General features: G+C 40.8%; 2 protein-coding genes across 10 annotated transcripts in view; one reads left to right on the top strand and one right to left on the bottom strand.

Annotated features, from left to right (window-relative positions):
- Positions 1–4841: 4841 nt before the first annotated feature.
- On the top strand, positions 4842–8861 carry gosr2 (golgi SNAP receptor complex member 2). 2 transcript variants are annotated; one of them, XM_003442050.5, is made up of 6 exons: positions 4843–5036; positions 5261–5325; positions 5944–6052; positions 7239–7371; positions 7491–7631; positions 8099–8861. In XM_003442050.5, exons 1-6 carry the CDS (start codon positions 5008–5010, stop codon positions 8258–8260), a joined length of 639 nt encoding a protein of 212 aa, XP_003442098.1. In that variant the 5' UTR covers positions 4843–5007; the 3' UTR covers positions 8261–8861. The 2 variants fall into 2 exon arrangements, with proteins under 2 accessions (XP_025762157.1, XP_003442098.1); XM_025906372.1 differs by lacking the exon at positions 5261–5325 and having other exon boundaries at positions 4842–5036.
- Positions 8862–9368: 507 nt separating this feature from the next.
- The window catches only part of gpatch8 (G patch domain containing 8), a 28270-nt gene continuing 17154 nt past the window's right edge, over positions 9369–20484 (bottom strand). For 5 of the 8 annotated variants that reach the window (XM_019357738.2, XM_025906365.1, XM_019357739.2 and 2 more), the window contains 5 exons: positions 16569–16636; positions 15164–15250; positions 14932–15075; positions 14705–14835; positions 9369–14424 (listed from right to left, as the gene is read on the bottom strand). In XM_019357738.2, the coding sequence (XP_019213283.1) occupies positions 10575–14424; positions 14705–14835; positions 14932–15075; positions 15164–15250; positions 16569–16636 (4280 nt within the window). In that variant the 3' untranslated portion in view covers positions 9369–10574. Of the gene's footprint in view, positions 14425–14704; positions 14836–14931; positions 15076–15163; positions 15251–16568; positions 16637–19055; positions 19098–20484 lie in introns of all 8 variants that reach the window. The other 3 variants (XM_025906368.1, XM_025906369.1, XM_025906370.1) reach the window with 1 other exon arrangement.

The following is a 20484-nucleotide window of genomic DNA, read 5'->3' as shown; positions in this document are numbered from 1 at the left end:
CTGTGGTTTTATGCTTATTTGCGGTTGTCTTGCATCATTATGTTGTTGTCCTTAATCTGTTTTTAGTTTTGTTTCGTCTCTTTGTGGCTATTCGCAGACATTTCATCATTAAAAGTAATATAGTCGCAGCAACTGGGTGGTCATATAGACTGTCCCTCTGGGAGGAGAGGGTGCTGCCCTCTGGACCCCCAGCTGGACTCCTTTCACAGTAAAACCCACTGAGATGTTGGGAGCTTATGAGTTTCGCCTGTCATCTCTGACAGGCCCTCATTTGCTTTCATTCAGCGCCTCATCACAGCTTCAAAGACGAGTGGCTCACCTGCCTCAGGGAAGAAGCGTAAAGATCAGTGTGCCTTTAAAAGAAATGACTGGTATCCAGAAATTGTTGACCCTGGGCAATTTTGCTCCTCATAATTGGCTTCTTCGCTGTGTCTGTCTTGGGCAATCATTGTAGAGTTATGATGTGTTATACTGCCTGGAAAACATCATTAAGTACATTGTAGGGAAGTGATTCAATAACATATCATTTTCCCTTGATGAACAAAACAGTGTTGGGGTGCGGGGGTGGGGGGTAGGTCTCTGAGTACATCCAGTGCTTTCATTTCTCTACTGAACAATAACCAGGCTGCGGTGTTTTCTAAGCAGTACAGGGAGACTGATGCAGCACTAAATGTTGTTTGGTTACAAGCCCTCCAAAGAGGCTAAGATAAACAGCATTTCCTAACAACAAAGCAGCAACATACATGTATGTTCTCATATAGATATATTCAATTCATACCCATGCTTCCCTTAAAATCATTGTTAGCCTACAAGTCTTGAGCCACCTCGCATTTCTTTATGTTGTATTTTGCTTCCAAGTAGCCAGACATTTTTAAAGTGGTTGCGAGAAAGTGTTCTCCAGGCTTCCTGAATGACTTATAGAGTTTTATTTGGACTCAAAGTGATAAATCAGTGTTGTCTCTATACATAACAGACAACTTAGTAGTGAACCAGTTTTAATTTGTATCTTTAGACACTTTGTTTGTGTCATAAAAACACTAAATTTTTTCCCATTATTTAGGTGAATCTATGAAAAATGCCAAACACAACACAGTTTGACAGGAAATAGTATTTTTGAACCAACAAGGTGATTCCAAAAGAATTATTAGTTGTAAACTTGGCATTTTTCGGCATGGTGTGCAACGTGTCCTAAAAAAATTGAGAATCACAACAAGTGGAGGACAAAAGAAGAAGTAGCAGACATAAAAAGTATCTACAGCAGATGAGCAGTATCTGAAAGTCATGTCCTTAGGAAAAATGGAAAAAGAAACCTTGAGAACGATTCCTAAAGACTATTTAAAGAAATTACAAGAGAGAGTTCTGGCTACCTTTAGAAATAAAGGTGGTCATTCTAAATTGTACTTTTCAAGCTCATCAGTATTTTGCAAACAAATTTTTTTTCTTATTTACTGTATTTTTATGTATATTTCCTGTTTTCTTTGCCAAATATAAAGGTTTTCCACAATACTATGCGAACACTTTTGTGCAGTAAAATCTATACACTACCCCTCAATAGTTCAGCTATATGTTACTTTATACTAAAACTGAGGGGAAATATTGTAATGCTGTAGAAAGCAGAAGTGTGTAAGAAAATTTTCTTCTAAAGCAATATCTCAATAAAATATTTCTGTTCCGTATCATCATCCAAATTCCTTAAAATTACAAGAAAAATTAATTAAAATGGGAAAAAAGGATGGATGTTACACCAGCTGTGCTCCATAGACATGTGTATTAAGGTATGACAGTGACAGTTTGCGCTAACTCGGTCAGTCAAAGTGATCAAGGCTCCACACCTGGAGTCTGGATTCCAGTTTGTGCCCGTGGTGATCAGGTGTGGATGAAAACCAGTAAGCTCATCTCATCCTTTCCTCAGGGCTTAAACATAAAGGACAGACGGAGAGAACCCCACGACCTCCAGAGAGGTGCCTCATGTATTGCTCAGAAATGGTTTAAGAGGGTTTATTCCTCCTTCTCGCTACTTTTTCTCTATTCTGAGCAACAGGTTAAAGCCGTACGCATCCAGCCACAACCCGAGGATATGTTATGACAACCAAAAATGGGGAACTGCAAGAGCAAGAAGTGGCATGAACAGATCTCAAGATTTCTGACATGTGGGGGTGGGTGAAAAGGACCTCTGTTCAGAAGTGTCTAGCCTGAAGATACAACCATCAACTCATGTAGCATCAGGCAGCCGTGGAAAAGTGTCTGGGCCAACTTCTGATTGCTGTGCTGAATGAGGAAAACAAATACAGGTATCACCTCCAAACAGGAGCTCATTCCACAAAGTATGTTAATGTTTATGTTTCCCTTGCTTTCCCTTGCACCCGTTTATTCTTTCTTCCCTAACGGGTAGACACCACACTGATGGAGGCTATGTATAGGGTGATTGAGATGTGGTTTTATTAAGGCGCCAGGCAGCGCTCCAAGGTGCTTTCCTCATAATAAATCACTAAGGAACTATTGTGAAATTTAGACAGTTTTTTTCACACCCCACTCCATGACAGAGTCAGTTTGTGGCAGGCAAATCTGACATCTTCTCTTCTCTGTTCATGAATTGTAATCTCACTATGAAGTTTAATAATATTAGTTTTGGTGACTCTGGCTGCAGGCAAGAAGAGGAGAACAGCTTCTGGATGGACGAACAGGAACACTCTGACACCTGACTGTGGAAAAAGAGGATGGCCTAATTAGACCTAGTCAGCGAGAGCTGACAAAAGCTCGCCTTAGGACATGTTTCTTAGAGTCTTTCCTGTGACATGTCTACGTGTCAATAGATTATGCTGCATCTTCTCAGAGCTTGTCTTTGTAGGCCAAAGACTTTTCTTTTTACAGAGTGCAGTGATTGTATGGCATACATCTTTGGAAAAAAACAAGAATTGAGTTCATAAGTTTGAATTTTGGATAAACCACATGGTCAAAAGCATACTTACAGGTTCAAATATATCTATACACTCCTACTTATAGTGTATGGTTAAATGTCTCTGAGCAAGTTGCACAATAACCAGTTGCTTGGTCTTTGTGAAGGTCATTTCAGAAGCTAATAACCTGCTTTATCCATTCCAAAACCATGATTGAGGTGAAGTTGAAGAATTTGGAGGTTGTCTTCCTCCTCAGTTATTCCATCTTCTTTGTGCAATGTACCACCAAAAGCAAAACTGGCTAAGACCATGACCCCCACCAGACTGACACCTAAAAACAAAGTTATTAGGTTTGAAAGCCTCAACTTTAGTCCTCCAAACATACAGTGCAGTAATTCAGTTCAATTCAACTCAATTCAATTCAACATAGTTTTATTTATGTAGCACGAAATAACAAAATAGTCAGCTCAACACACTTTATGTTGTAAAGTAAAGACCCTACTAAATGCAGAGAATCATTTTGGACTTTGTAGTCCTTTAGAAAAGAGACTTTTCCAACTTGTGTAAATCTACAGTTTTATCTCTGATCCCATGACTATTGTTCAGTCCAACTGGCAAAAAGAAACTACCATTTGTTTTGTAGACAATCATGATTCTTCTTTTCTGAAGTCATTAAAAAAATCACAAATGTTCTATATATTTACTGAGTGTGAGTCTGTGAGCCACCTGCATTCCCAACATTTTGTGTTACTATACTATCTTGTATCATATGTTTATTAGCATCATTATTTATGTATTATCATAAAAAATAATATTAAATGTATAAACCAAATCTCGACAAAAGTAACTTGAACTAAATGGAATTTAACACAAAAATAAAGGAGTAAAATAAAAACAAAATACATAAAAATATAAAAAAAATAACATTATAATATATTATAAATATATTTTAGGAACATAATTTTAGGAAGACTGGTAGAAGTAAGGGATTACATTTTCAGTGTCCAAAATTGAGGAGGAGTGAGCACTCTTTTCTCCCATAAAATTTTCTGAAACATAAACAGTGACATAATAAAACTATAAGCATATGAAAAGGCTTCCAGTCAAACAGAGGTGAACAAAGTGCCGGGGGGATGCATAAAACATAATACTGAGAGAAGAACAGGAAAAATCACATGTATTACATATTAACCTTTGACAATTATGAAATAGACTGTACCAGTATTCCAGGTACAGTAGTGCATCCAACTTGATTTGAACAAGTGAATTAATTAACATAAAATAAAATATTATATATTATTATATAATATATAATATATAAATATTATTATAGGAATAATTAAAGAATAAACGAAACACTGGGTTATGGAGTTTTATATTGGTCAATAATTTTTATTAAACACTTTTAGGGTCTTTACTACTTTGATATTTTAATATTAAACTTACCAAAAATGATCAAAAGTTGGACTGGAAAACAAATATTTTTGTCCGTTGAGCTATTCAATAAACAAATGAAAATATTTATATCACAAAGTACGAACTTTTCACTTATTAAATAAAAAGCTTTGCACGTAAATCCAGAGTAAATGCAAACGATGGAAAAATCAATAACCACTTAAATCACATGAATAATCAATATACAGTATAAATCTTTACATGACTTTACATGGTATATCCTGGACACTGAAAAAAATTACTCTTCTTTCATTTCACTGATAATGCAGTATTTGTCGCATATTATTCAAGTCTTTTCCAGTTCTGGTCAATATAAATTGAAGAGCAAGGGTATTCCGAGTGTGTTCATTTCATCACTTTTTAAAAGATTTTTATTTAAAAATTCATAACCGCAATGAAAACACTCCTCTTACAGTCTGCTGACAGAGATGTGTAATTAAGAAGGAGTGAGCTCTCTTCTTTATTTCTTTCTATGTGATGACGTCGAGCGGCTTCCGGTTTCCTATTTCCGTACACAAAAGCTCCGCTGATGACGTGTAAACTCCTGTAACGTTAGCTACCAAGCTAACTGAGCTGCTTGTCACAATTAAAACTATTATAACAAAATTACGCGATAAAGTAAAGGGAGGGCGAAGCGTTTCTTAGATCGGGAAAAATGGAGACGCTTTACCACCAGACCAACAAGTGAGTTCTCTTGCCTGATGTGGAAACGGTGCCAGTTAGCTACCACTGCTAATGAGTCTAACTTATTATCACTTTTACTTCTGCTGCAGCAGGCTTATATCAGCATAATACGATTGTTAATCTATATATATGGGCCATACCAATATGTTCATGTACAGTAATAATTAAAACAAAACTATTTGTTTTTATTGCTGTTCACTAACGGTATGATCGTTGTGGATTAGGCAAATCCAGGAGGTTCAGTCTCTAATGGGAAATCTGGAAAAGACAGACCGCCAGTCAGTTCACTGTAAGTGACCAGCTGTCATGATTGTAAGGGGCTCTGCCCCTGCTCTGTGTGGGAGTGTTGTTGTGGTACAAAGCTGTCATTGCTAATGGCACCACCTCTGATCTAATCCCCTTTGAATAGCTTCTAATTTCTGCTCAGAACCGGCTCCTTGTTATGGCTGCTTCTTCCTCTCACATATATAATGATAAAAGGCAGGGCTAATTGTTTTCTGTGGATAGTGCCCGTTCAGTTCTGTGCCCAGCTGTTGCCAAGACAGGAAGTAGTAGGGTGGGTGGTGTGACAGATAATGGTGGGAGCCGGGCAGTGAACTACACTCCCCTTCACAAATGATGACAAAAGGTTTATTTTAACCCCAGGGGAGGATGTAAACCTACGCAGCTACTAATGAGCTGGGGTCGCTTAAGTGATGAATGCTACCCTGTGACACCTGGGTATATTATTAGAAGACAAACAGCAGCCCAAACTCTTTTCTTTATATATATCGGAAGACATTTTGGAATCAATTCGGTATGGAAGTATATTAGCCAGTAAATTTAAAAATTATGAATTGTAATTTCACAGCCTTAACTGTTGTCTTCCCTGCAATTCTCTCTTCTTCATTTCTCTCTGTTTTACAAGTGTTAGAAAACGAACTGCAAGCTAGAATCGACCAGATCTTCAATCATTTAGAACGCCTTGAGATCCTGGCCAGCAAGGAACCGCCAAACCGCCGCCAGAATGCCAAATTGTAAGTTTGGATTTAAACAATAGACGGTGACCATAAAGACCCAGAAACAGCAGGGTGTATCATATGCAATAAAAGCAGAGGGAGGGTTAGATGATGAAGAGGCAGCCGCGTCCTGCCCTGTGGCAACGTGGCTCTATGAAAACATTTCCTCAGAAGCCCCCGTCATCACCAGCATTCCTGCTGCATCGGGCAAAGATTCATTTCTGAGCTGGATAAACAGGCCTTAGGGGACACAGTGCACCCCATTCCACAGCACTCCTTTAATCTTAACAGGTCTCTGGTGGGGCCTGAGTGAACTCAGGGCGGGGAAGGGGATGGGGGATTGTGGGAGACTCTTCAAAACAACCACATAAGATTTGAGAGCAAAATAAATTTTCTCCTTATTCAGTACAACTGCTGATACACTGAATTGTGCAAAAAAAAAAACCAGGGTGCAGTAAGTATTAGCACCACTGTCAAACAAGGGTGGGGAGACAGTACGCTACATTAAAGTCATCAAATCTGATAAAAGTTCCTTTCCTGTCCTCTTCATAATCAGCTGATTTTATTTATTTATTTATTTATTTATTTTGTACAATTTAACAAGGATATTGCAGACAGCAGCCTGGTGCAGAGATGCATATGTAACTTCTCCGAGTCTCCCAGCACAGCATGTGGTTAATTTCTTTTATCTAGTTAAAATAATTTTTACTGAGAAACGCAGCAGAATTTAGTTGAATGAAATGATCGTCCATTCCATGCAGTGTACCTTCATATCAGACCCTTACTCTAACAGAATCATGAGTGCTGAAAGTGAAAGTCAGTTCCTGATTTGGCTGATGCAGTGCTAAAAGTCAGAGGGAGGAATACATTGTTTTTCCCTGCCAGGGATGAAAAATTATTTAACAGAGACATGGATGTGTAGACCAGAGTGAGAGAAATCCCTCCTATCCTCCTGGCAAATCACACCCTGGCTATAGTACTTGCACATTATAAGAAGTGCAAGCTTAAATTCAGAAGTGTTCAAAAACTCCAAATAGCCTGTTACCTCCCACAGGTTTCAAAATGCATTTGACATCTCTATAGATTACTCTTTGAGGTGAATGGATTGCTTTGTAAAGAACTGCAGAGACCGTCATCCTTAAATTAGAAAATGTTTGGTGTAGTTGTAAAACTGGACACAGTTGAATCCTTTTCTTTCTCTCAGACGAGTGGACCAGCTCAAGTATGATGTCCAGCACCTCCGGAGTGCCCTGCAAAATTTCCAGCACAGACGCTATGCCAGAGAGGCCCAGGAGAGAGAGAGGGAGGAACTCATGAGCCGCACATTCACGACAAATGTATGTAAATTGTATAACAGTGATCAAAATGGTGATGGGTATTGGTGTGAATGCAACATTTTAAGCTAAAAAAACATCTAGAGTTTGTGTAAAATACAGAGATTCCTCTTGTTTAATAGGACGCAGATACCTCCATCCCCATAGATGAGACCCTACAGTTTAACTCCAACTTGCACAACGCACACAGAGGCATGGATGACCTCCTGGGCAGTGGCAGCAGCATCCTTAATGGTCTCAGAGATCAGAGATCTACGCTGAAGGTTAGTGACTTAACACAGCAGAAAAACAAGTCTGCATCTGTAGCTTATTTAAACCGTTTGTTAAACAAAGGAAGCGGTATAGAAAGGCGGATTGAATTAAATTTCCTGACCCAGTTTCTGGTGTCCACGATGATCACAATAGTCGTATTGTTAGTGTGCTCATGCTCAGCTAGAGGGTGAGTCTGTGTTTCCAAGGAGGAGATGGCCTTCCTGGTTTTGCTTCAGGCCTCTTATCAGGGTGTGTCTGTTGATCAGCACTCTCAGCCTGGTTGTCTAGCCATGAGAAACCTCTGACGGAGTGGCGCGTCAGGGAGGGCGTTGGCACTCCACGTCTCTCAAAATCAGAGGAATTAGTGGAGATAATTACAATGTGGTCATGGAAACATTTTGTTTATTTATGGCTCTTATAAACTGTCACATGTGATCATTACTGTTGAAATGAGTGTGGCTGTTTTGACTCTGCACAGGGAACTCATAAGAAGATGCTGGATGTGGCTAACATGTTGGGGCTGTCAAACACAGTGATGAGACTTATAGAAAGGCGAGCCACCCAAGATAAGTTCATCATGATTGGAGGCATGCTGCTGACCTGCGTCTTCATGTTCCTGGTAATCAGATACCTGGGCTGACCTCCAACTATCCACAAGGGCGGCTTTTTGATCAGTCGTGGACATTTCTGCAGCACATCGTCCCTAATGATATGAATTTCTAACATTAAAACAAACTTCATAAGCTGTTCCCTTATATTTAGTTTTCTTTTAATGGCTTTCCATCATGTTTATTGATAAAATGGTGAAGTTGGCAAAGACCTTAAACTATGGACAGTATTTTCAAACCATGTGAAGCTCAGTGTGCCGCTTTCCATTTTTACCAAAACCACTTTGAAACTGTAAATTTCTCCTGTAACTTTACACAGATGGTTTCTTATAAATACTTAACTGTTCCTCACGTTGCCATCAGTGTTAGTGTTCTTCCGCCTTGATAAACATGGTTTATAAAGAAATAGCAGTACGGAAATGTTTGTTATGTTCAGTGTTTCATCACAATGCAACTTAAGAATTCTCACCAGAAATTCTTGTGTTTTATGGTGTAAACTCAGTTACTAGCTTATTAGCTGCACCTGGTCAATACAGTCTAATGTAGTGGACAAAGTAGGATCGAGTTGATGCCATACAATTCTAATACATTAGGCACAATGACCAGAAAATTAGACTATAATTAGACATTATATCCTGCATTAAGGCAGGACTTAGTGGACAGCCTCATTAGGCTTAGCGAGCTGCACCTAATAAGCTGAGAACTGATAATATATGTAGCTAATAGTTCAAAGAAAATCGATGGAAGCAGCCCTTTTCTGTCACATGCTCTCTTTAAGTTTATGCTTGGTCTTGTCTCACTATGTGAGTGATTTTAAAGAAATTAAATCTATAATTTTCTTTCTACAGCCTCATGTAATGGTTCTGCAAGTGCTGACAGGACTGTTTCCCCTTTTACAGTAAACAGTATTAATCGTAGCCTGTGAACAAATGCACTAAATGCATGCTGCATTCACATGGATTGACTGTTTTCCTGAAGCCTATTCTAGGTAACTCCAGCACCATCTACTGTTGGACATTTACATCTGCAGGGATTGTTTGACTGTCAGATGAGGCTTATGGAAATAAGGCAGGACCTTCATGTGACCATCTACAGTTATTTACATGGCATTTCAATAATGAAAAAATATGGAAAAAGACACACAAACTCAGGATTTTATTTGGTGAAACAGAGTTAAGTCTTTAAAAAATACAGAGTTGCTACTTTTCTTTTTAAACAGATCACTGCTGTTTGGCACCCCAGCAGGGATGAACAAACCACCGTGATAAAATACGTGTCCACCTCCCATCCAACTTGTCATTTGTCTGCTTTTCCCCCTCCCCCCAACAGCAGTGTCAACCCAGTAGAACGTTAATAGGTTAATCTACAGCAGTTTTATTTACAAAATTACACACAAAAAAAAAGCCAAACACAGCTCTTCTTTTGAAGAGCATTTTGGAAAATAATTTAAAAAACAGAAAAATACAATTATTGCAGTATACTACAATCTTATTATATGATGCACAGGCACCATCTTGATGTACAGATTTCAGTGCAATTGATTCAGATGTACCCTCATCTCAGGGAACAAGAGCTTTGCTTCAGAGTATTCAGGAGATTTATACCCCTTCATCACATTTCCCCTGATTTAGAGAGGGCTTCTTGTATGACAATGTCATACTTGTTTGGACACCATATCTGTTTTGTTTTTTTTCCATATGGCTGTCACTGGTGGGTTTCTTCACATTACACACTGATCTATGTACAAGTTACTGCATTACAAATTACTTTTAAACCAAGAATCCAATAGAGAGCGAGTAGTCATTTGAAAACACAACAAGAGATCAGTAATTATGAAAGAGTCCATCTCTGAAAATTAGATTACACAGATTAAAATGTTCACCTCTAGAACAAAACCACTTCCTTGAATCGTAACATGATTCTGCTTACACTTTTAGCCATCATGTATCTCTTTGGCTGCCAAAATGAGCAAAAAAACAACCAAAAAAGCTCCAGTAGTTTCTGAGGCTGTTACTATTCCCCAAATTGGAATATAAACCAATGGTCTAGAGGAAGTTTCTACAGTTTTTAGAGGGGGAGAAAAAAATCTGTGAAAACATGAGAAAATAAAAATCTCACATGTACCAGAAGAAAATGTTAGTGTCAATTTTGAACCCAGCAGTCTTAACCACTTTGTGGGGACGTGCTGCACTGTGAAGGCCAGTAAAGTTCTCACAAGATTCACGTCTTACAGCCTGCATGATGTAACAAAGACTTTATTTAAAACCCTAAACCAAGAGAGTTCAGGTTAAGTCTTTATTTTAGTGGTTGGTTGTTGTGAACACACTACTTCATTTTCATTTGTTTTCAAGAGCCGTGGTTAGGGGGGTGCTGGAGGTCCTGTCCTGAGAATATTGGGTGTAAGAGTGGGTGGAGCTGAAGGGCTGCTGCTGCTGCAGCCTGTGAGGGTCGGGGTGTGAAAAGTGTGGGGTAGAGGGCTGTGTGTGGAACATGGTGGAGAGCTAAGGGGGTGTGATGAAGTGCAGAAGCAGGGATAATATGTATTGGCTGACCAGAGAGGAAGGCTGTTGGGTGGGCAGGGATCAATCCTGCATGCCCCAGTGAGTGTCCCAGAGAATGACCAAGTGAGGGCCCCAAAGGAGACAGGGAGATGGGGGTAAGGTGATGCTGGGGAATGTGATGTACCTGGGCCAGCTGGGCATGTGCCGGATGTGGGTGGTGGGCATGAGCTGGGTGGATGCCCATTGCTGCAGCAGTGGCTGCATGGTGCTGAAGGATGGCGTGTTGCACTGTGGTGATGGATGTGCCAGAAGCTACGGACACAGTTGGCTGCTGAATGTGGATCTGCTGCAGGGCTGGTGGAGGGGGCGCTGGGGCCAAAGTGGCAGCTGCTGCGGCAGCGGCCGCTGCAGCAGCTGAGGGAAAAGTCTTGACCTGCTTGGCTAAAAGCTGCTGCTGGATGTGCTGTTGTGCAGCCTGTTGCAGCTTGCTGTATTTCTCCATCTCCTCTGGTGTGAATGTAATGGGCTGACTTTCCAAAGGAGCCAGTCCGTCCTCCTCTGCCTCCATGCCATCCTCCTCCAAGCTGGGTGGTGGGTAACCAGGGTAGGCATGCATGGCAGCCTGCTGCTGCTGCATTTCAGGCATCATGGACTCCATCATTGGGTTCTGGGAAAGGTCCTGTCCTGACTCTCCTTGGTACTGGGGCATCATCATGGAGGGCTCTTGTTCAAATACTGTCCGGGTTTCTTGGTGCCCCTGGTCTTCTGTTGCAGGCTGCTGTGTCTCTTCTTGAGTCACTGTGCTCTGTGGGGCTTCCTCAACCTTCTGAACTGGTGGAGCTGGAGGTGGTGGTGGAGGTGGGAACTCCCTTATAGGTTCTACTAATATAACCTCTCCTTCAGCTTCAGAGCTCTTCCCTGTCCCTGATTTCTCTCCCTCTTCAGGTCTGATTAAAGGAATTGCTGGCTTTTTCCCTGCCTGCAGCTTACCAATTAGTGGAAGCATGGCTTTGTTTCCAAGAGATGGGGGTAGTTTTGGGCCAAAATAGCCCTGCGGTGGGTCTTTAATCTTAATCCCAGATTTTGTTCCTGTGGTAGAATCTTCAGAACTTTTCTTGGACTGAACCTTCTCCAACAGCTGTCGTGCAGTTAGGGTGTTTTTCTGTTCTCCTGCATCTCGTGACCCCCCTGGTCTCAGACCCAGCGAGCTCGATGAATGGGTGTTTCGGTTAAGGCCTCGTGAAGAAGAAGACCGTGGAGACTGGGAGCGGTAGATACGTGAGCGGTTGAAGTCTCTGCGATGGGTGTCACTATCCTCTCGACCCCTAGTGCTTCGTCTGTGAGGAGACCCTTTATTTGAACTGGAGGAGCGGCTAGCAGAGCTGTAGCTACGACTGTAGCTCCGCCTCCAGGATCTTGCACTAGTGCTGCGACTCCAGCTGCTGGAGCTTCTGGAGCTGCTACGATGATGCCGTCTGTGCCTCTTCCTGCGGCTGTAGCTGCGTGAACGTGAGCGCGAGTCTTCTGAAGAGGAAGATGTGTACTGATGCCTCCTGGATCGTCTACGTCCTCGGCTACTCCTGCGGTCATACTCAGAGTCGGATGAACGTTTGGAGCGCCTTCGTCTGCGACCTTCTGTGCTGTAGTCGCTGTAGCTGTCTGAGTAGCTTCGGCTACGGTGGCTGTAGGCACTGCTGCCTGCTGAGGAGCGCTCAGAGCTGCTGGAATAAGAGCGACTACGGGAGGTTTGGCCACGATGATGCCGGCGACTACTACCTCGTCGTTCCCCCCGTCTTGATGAACGGCTGCAGGATCGCCCTGATTCTTCACTATGGTGGCGGCGCTGTTCCCTCGGGCTTGACCTGTGATGACGTGAGCGCTGGGTATTAGAGCCCCCTTCTTCTTCACTTTCACTGCTGGGAGGTCTACCAGAACCAGGACTCTTTTGGGCTGAGGTGGAGCACGAGGCACTTTGAGATGCACTGGTGTCAGTCTTTTGTCTTTTGTTGCCACTGTGCTCCTCAGATGAGTTGGCCTTATCAGTACTTTTTCCATTCCCTCCTTCTGCTCCAGATTTGCAAGGCACTTCCTTAGCAGCACGTTTCCTCTTCCCCAGTTCTGCTCCTGTGTTTCCTGTAGCTCCTTCCCCTCCAGTTGTCAGCTGAACAGAGGAGGCAGCAGCTTTATCTTCCGACTTTGGTTTAGGTTTTTCCTTTTCTTCACCTGTTGCCTCAGCTTGATCTTGAGCCTTGTTTTTGCTCTTCTTACGTTTGTGTTTTTTCTTTTTTTTGGGCTTTTCTTGTGTTACCTCAGTCTCACCTTCTGCATCTTCTCCCGCTCCTTTTTCTTTTCCTTTGCGTTTTGAATGCTTTGCAGACTTCTTATGCTTCTTCTTTTTCTTTTTTTTCTTTGCACTATTACTTCCACTTGTGGGCTTTTGTTCTTCACTTTCTGGCTGGCCAGACTCTCCTTTTGACACTAGCTTGTCTTTGTCAGCACTGGTTCCAGGTTTATTAGCCGTTTCTACTTCAGATGGTGAAGCAGCCACTTCTTGTCCCTTGTCATCAGTGTCTTCACCAGGCTTGGGGGACTTTGCCACTTTCCCACCACGCACTCCTTTGTTACGGGACAGTTTGAAGTCAAAGTAGAGGGGATTGCAGCTGTAAGACAGGGAAGGTTGAGCTTTTGTAAATTCAAGGAGCTCCGATGGCCACTGTAGGGTGGTAGTCTCATCTTTGCTCAGGACTGGAAAGAAGGGACCAGTGGGCATTTTCGGACCAGTGTTTGCATCCACAGTATCACGTGTCTCTGCTTTCTGGGTGGGTGAAGCTGGTACAGCAGGAGCTGCATCTCCTGCACATGAAGGGGTCTCCTCTTCTGCCTTTACTTTAGCTGATAGAGGAACTAGGTCTGGGTCAGCATCTGCAGTAACGTTGCCTTGTTCCTTTTCAGTCTTGCACTCTGTCACACCGCTCTCTGTATGTTCTGAACTTTCTTCAGCCTTGTTCTCCTCTTGTGTCTCTTCCTCATCATCTTCATCTTTGCTCTGACACTGTTCAGAGGCTTTCATGAACAGCAAAAACTGGAAGTGTGGCTTTACTCGACAGTGAGCTGGTGGTACATAGTGGTAGTACTGAGGCTCTTGTCCAGGAGATCCTTCATTGGTTTTCATCATCATTTTCAATTTGCTAAGCGTTGATGCTAAAGATCCTCCATCATCAGGCTGCTGCACCTCTTCTGTACCTGCACCACCACCTCCTTCTCCTCCTTCACCTCCTCCAGGCAGTCCCTTAGGGCTGTCTGTGCCACAGCCTGATGTGTCATCTTGTCCTCCAGCCTTTTCTCCCTCTTGACTCTCCTCTGTCTCCATAGCTTCCTCACCATGATCAGCAAAAACAGCAGCTGCTGTCTCCAGTTTTACTGGTGCTTTCTTGGCAAAAGAGAATGATACACTGACTTTTGATGCGCTGCTGGAAGTTGGCGATGATGAGGCATTCTTTCCCAGAGAGAAGCTAAAGGTTGGACCAGACTTTGGGGAGGCTTGACCAGTTTTATCTGACAGTGATCCTTCCAGGGCAGTGTCTGCCAAAGACTGTGTCATGCTGTTCTCAGGTGTCATGCTGTTGCTGTCTTCTCCTTTCTCTCCATCTACAGCGACTGTAGTTGTTTTGAACATAGGTCCACTTCCAGGAGTTCTGAAAGAAAAAATTACACCAATGTGATGCTGGACAAATTTTTTTTAATCAAGGTCTTTGACTTTAATTTTTATCGTGCTTCCTGGAAAAGATGAAAATATACAAAAATATGTTTTAATTTACAGTAAGTGAAATGTTCAAATACATTTTATTGAATTTGTCTTGTTTGGACTAACATATTGAACCAGTGACATTTATAAAATAAGTAATTTCACCACGTCCCATTAAATATATATACACAATCCATCCAGCAGATGGCACTCCAGGAATAAATACTTACCGGTCTTGCCGTTTTCTCTGCTCAGCAAGTTCATGCAATCGCCGCAGCATCTTTTCTTGCTTTTTTCCATCTTTCCGGGAACGTGATGACACATTACGGGCAAACTCTCTCTGCTTCAGCTCTTTAAGCCTCTGCAAGACAGAGAGAAACCGGGCACATCATTTCATCGTGTCTTTAATTAACAACAGATCTGCATCAACACCGCAATGCTTGCTAAACAGCAGTACCTGCTTGTGAGCGTGGTCATAAGAGTTAATGTGGTTGTCAAATTCCTGGTGTTTGGTGTACTGTTTGTCACACAGCTCACAGTAGAAATTGGCTCTCAGGTCTTCCAGAGCTTTTGCGATGGCTTTTTCTTTTTCCATCTGGTCCTATTTTTTGTGGGAAATTAAAAAATATAGTATTAAAAAATACAGGTGATAACAATTATCACTGTGACAAAAAGATAAACAACCTCACCTTGTATTTTTGCCGCAGTTCTTCTGTATCTTCCTTTTCCACTTCGAGGACTCTCCTCTTCTCTGTGGCATCCTCAGCATAATCCAGCTAGAACAAACCAAAACGTTACATTATAAACCAACAGCATTGTCAAAGACAGTCCAAGTTCATCTTATATACCAAACATGAGTTTAATATGGTGCATAGAAGAGCTGATGTGCCTTGAACGCATCGAGTCCCTACAGTGACTATAGAAGACAGCACACGGAAACTCCAAGAAGAACAGTTGGTCAGTTTGTGTCGCTTGTGTGCTGTTACACACGTTTATCATGCTGACTGACTGTTTGCTGTAGAAACATCTATGCGACCAGGGTAGGTAAATGTTATTTCAAGACAAATATCAAAGACTAGGCAGGAGCTGAAATAACTGACAGTGATGCTCGCTGAAAATTTAAGCATAGCTTTATTTTGCTAGGCAGTGTTGGTGTCACATTCTTCTTTGCGGTTTCTACATGTTTTATTTTCATTAAATAGAATCATTCATCATTCATGTCTGAAGGTATTTGAAGTGGTTAAGACTGTCCATGAGAGTCAAGATCTTTAATATGTTGAACACAGAACACCTCTGCATGAACTGCGTGTTGTGAACAGGAGCAGTTATACTTTGTCACTGTGCCATAGCCTTGAGACTTCTGTTAAGGGATCTAGCAAAGGAACCTAAAAAATAAATATATCTCTATATATCTCTCTCTAATATATATATATATATATATATATCTCTATATATCTCTCTCTAATATATATATATATATATATATCTCTATATATATATCTCTATATATATATATATCTCTATATCTCTATATATATCTCTATATATATCTCTATATATCTCTATATATCTCTATATATATATATCTCTATATATATATCTCTATATATATATATATATATATATCTCTATATATATATATCTCTATATATACATATATATATATATCTCTCTATATATATATATATATATATATATATATATATATCTCTCTCTATATATATATATATATATATATATATATCTCTCTCTAATATATATATATAATATATTATATATATATATATTTATATATATATATATATATATATATATATATATATATATATATATATATATATATATATATATATATATATATATATATATATATCTCAAAGTCATTTCTATTTCACAGTCAAAGCACTCACCCCACTATCAATACAAGTTCATAATATTTATCTAAACACCTTAAATTACTGCTTGGACACTTAAAGTGCAAAAAAAAAAAAAAAAAGAGAGAGAAAGGAACACCCTCAAATCTTTCTTTTATTACAGGTTCAACTACTACAACTTAAATAAATGTGTACAAATCGATAGACATGAGCATCATACCTCCATCTCCATTCGTCCCATCCCCATGACATCATACTTAAGGATGATGGGCACAGGGTCAGTGCGTCCTAAGGGTAGAAAGAGAGAGAGAGGACTAGGTGAGCTTTTTTAATGCTTGGATGAAGGACCAACTCGGAGACAGCCTGCTTTTAGAGCATAGGGTGCTGGGGTTAGAGAATTTTGCCTTCAAGTGCAAAGAGACCAGAAAGCTACAGTGAACCAAACACCAGCCATTCTCACAGCTTACTGCAGCCACCAGCTACAGACCAATTTAGCCTTCCTGTTACATTTGACCGGGCTGCTGGTTTGCATTATGAATGAGTCAAATTAGCTGCACTGCATTCCTGATGGAGTAAATGAAGACAAGGGGATCAGGATTGCTCAGTAAAATGTCTTGATATAAAAGTACACTACAAAGCATACTGATCTTTAAGCCGGTATGTTTTCATTTGTGCCTGTCTGCACCCCTCCTCCATCCTTTCATTCCTGCAGTCCTGTTAAACCAGAATGCCAAGTTTATCAAGGACGCTGCAGCTCGAGGGACTGTGTCTGTCTGTGTGTGTCTGTCTGTGTGTGTGTGTGTGTGTGTGTGTGTGTGTGTGTGTGTGTGTGTGTGTGTGTGTGTGTGTGTGTGTGTGTGTGTGTGTTTGAGAGACAGTGTGTGTGAGAGGGGAGCTGCAGCTGCTGCCACCGCTCACAAAACACCACTGCGACATCCTCCTTGAGAGTAACAAAGGCTCCCAATATTATCTAAAGGCTATTGCATCACTTCTTGCTGAACTGTCTGTCTGACCATTTACTGTCCTGAGGTCCAAACCTGTTCCCTTGTCAGAGGCCCCCCATTTCCTCATTATGACTGAAGCTGAAAGATTTTTCTTCCGTTTACTTAACCTATGTTATGATGTAAGCTGTGAAAAGAGCTAGATCAGAAGGAAATTAACTTGTAGAAAAATAAACAAACCAAAGACAACCAAAAAAACTAAAACAAAAACAGAATGAAACATTAAAGATATAAAATATATGTAAATCAAAACTACATTGGAGATCGACACAGAATTGCTTGATCCACTCATAATCAGCCAAACAAAGCAGAGAGAAAGAGTCAAATTAAAAAAAAAAAAAAAAAAGGACACAAGCACTGAACTACAGCAGAGTGACGTCACAGGCCAGGTATCGCCATGGTGACAGTGCAAGGGATGGGGATACTTACCTGGTAAAACATGGGCATGAGTAGGAGGAGAAGGAGGGGGGGACAGACAGACAGACAGGGGAATCTCAAAACAAAAGGCATAAAGAGAATTTGGACTAGTCTGCTGCTCCTGATGCCAGCCAGATGTAATAATTAATCACACTGATAATGATTATCAATTCAGTTTGGTTTCAGTTTTTTTTCCCCTCCCACAAATCCAATAATCCAATGTAGGTTTTTCCACAAATTAAATTTCTATGTATACCATTGGGCATATGGAAAAACTACTAATATTTATTTACAGTGGCGCTAAATAAGGTGTAAACTTACTACCAGTTGGTGCCATATATAAAGAAGAGAAAATAGAGTTCTCCTATTCGTAAATACAACTGATTTTCAATAAAGAGAACGAAACATAAGTAATGGAGTAAATAATATGTTCAAAACCTTTTGGCTTTGATTAAAATTTCAAAATTATCACAACCGCAGCGGCTTTCTTACACATTCTTACTTTCCTAGACAGAGGAAAGTAAGAAAAAATTTACTGCAAATCTCCGTTTCTTTTAGCCATCATAGCCCAATGACATAGTCATTTTAAAATCATAAATGCATGGGCATAGTAGCACACTGTATAACGGCCTGCCTGCACTCTCAGTCCCACGGCAGTGTCTGTCACCTAGGCAGGCTTTTTATTTTATTTTTTTTAAAACAGAATACCTAACAGTGATTGGATGATTTTTGTGGCCATATTCAAACTAAGGAAGCGAAAGAAAACGGCTGATTTTGAGATCACAAGACTACTGATAGCCTGGACATGTAAGTTCATGCCCTTTGTCAAGCAGCAGCAGAAGTGAAACCAAAAACAGGGTTTAGTCTGTTAGCCAGCCACTGCAGTGGTCTGTCTGACAAGTCACAAGTCAGGCCTAGAATTATAGATTAATGAACAATTACAGTCATCCCAAACTATCACCAATCTTTAAACACAGTGACAATACTTCCACATTACCCATTCCAGTGAAAAAGAAAGGGACCAGACAAAAACAATGTGCATCTAAATCACAGGGTGTGAATCACAAGGTTTTTTGGAAAAAAAAAACTGAAAACAAACAAAATGACAATGTTCTAAGAGTAATACATATGCATGGTAATATACAAGCAGCAGAATGAAGACTAATACAGAGAGAATTAAAGCCTATGTAGCATTGGTGCTCTGATGAAAGGAAAAACAAACAAAAAAAAAATTGGAGAAATAAAAACAAACAGAAAACAATTCAATTGGGGGATAAAATAACATTTACCACTAAGTTTACCATCAGCACAACATGGGCAGGATCAAATCGCTGTAAAAAAGAAACACCAATTGGTTAAGCAGGAAGATTGAGGCACATAGAGAAGGGAGGGTGGGGTTGGGAGTGTGGTTATGGGATTTAGGGGGGTTTACCAGAGGGGCTACTGTGTGTCAACTGCCCCACCCCCCCTCATCCCTTCATTTAGGGCTAGGTGCTTACAGGGATTTCCTCTCACCACTCTCTCCCAACCACTTATCCCAGTCCCCAGGCCCCTAGCCTGATGTCATCTTGTTTCTCAAAGAAAATATACCCCAAAAAACAAATTACCACCCCTTACATCTTTTCCACTATGGGAACTTGCGACCTGTAACTGAACACAAGCCTCCCCTCAAAATGGGGCAGTGGGAGTTGCGGAAGCAAAATCTGAGCTCCCCTCAGGAGATTGTGCTAAATGAACCAACACTATAACATAAAGTTTAAAACCATGTTGTTTGTGTTATCATGAAGAATGCTACCATTTCACTGATACATGCATGTAAGCATTGAAAAAGTGAAGACCACCTTTACCCCTCACGTTCTCATAAGGTTACATGTCAATAAGTTCCTGTAGTGGAAAAGCAGGTTGGTCTTACATCAAGTAAAACCCCAGAAATCCTTCACATTTTAGCTTGGGAAATTAAAAACAAACAACCCACAAAACAAAAAGTGAAATCTCATCAAATAAGAACTGTTAAAGGAGATAGTCTGGGTAAAGGAGAGACTGGAGAGAACTGCCATGTCTGATAGTATTTTGGGTCTAGAGGGAGGCTTACCGCCTAAGAAAAGTAATGAATCAAAAATATACTTTTGCCTTTTTAAAGATGTGGTCAAATATCTAGATTGAGACAATAGGTGCCTCTAGGGATGACCACCATTTTCCCCCTCTGAGCTTTTTGCCTTGCAGATGCTTGTCAGCCCAGTTAGCAAATCTCCCTGAGATTCCTTCATTTCCTCGCTAGCCTACTGCCAGCAAGCTCATTTTGGGATGTGCTTAACCATGGAAAAAGTGAACACAAACTACACATAAAATGTACCTGAGGGAAGAGCCAGCAAGGCTTTGAGCAGTGCTTAGAGTGGTTTCTTTATTGCTATGGAACAGCAATGGTACTGAAGTACAACTAAAGATGTTAATTGTGCATCCAACCGTTTTGTCATATAGTCCTATATCATGTGAACGTAGTAGTTTAGTGTGCTACCTCCAACACTGCTTAAAGCCCCAGGTGAATGACAGTTGGAGGCAGGCAGAAGTGCACCTCTGGGACAAACATGCTATGCTGAAGGGGCAAAGAAACGGGGGGAGGATGGGAGCCTGTGACCATGGGGACAGAGACAATTGGGGTGTAAGAGGTGGAGAGGTTTTCCCTGCAAGTTGACTCTATGGCCCGGTCAGTAGCAGACA

The sequence above is a fragment of the Oreochromis niloticus genome, linkage group LG4 (genome assembly GCF_001858045.2).
Source record: "Oreochromis niloticus isolate F11D_XX linkage group LG4, O_niloticus_UMD_NMBU, whole genome shotgun sequence".
NCBI lineage: Eukaryota > Metazoa > Chordata > Actinopteri > Cichliformes > Cichlidae > Oreochromis > Oreochromis niloticus.
This window is presented reverse-complemented; position numbering and strand designations above follow the sequence as displayed.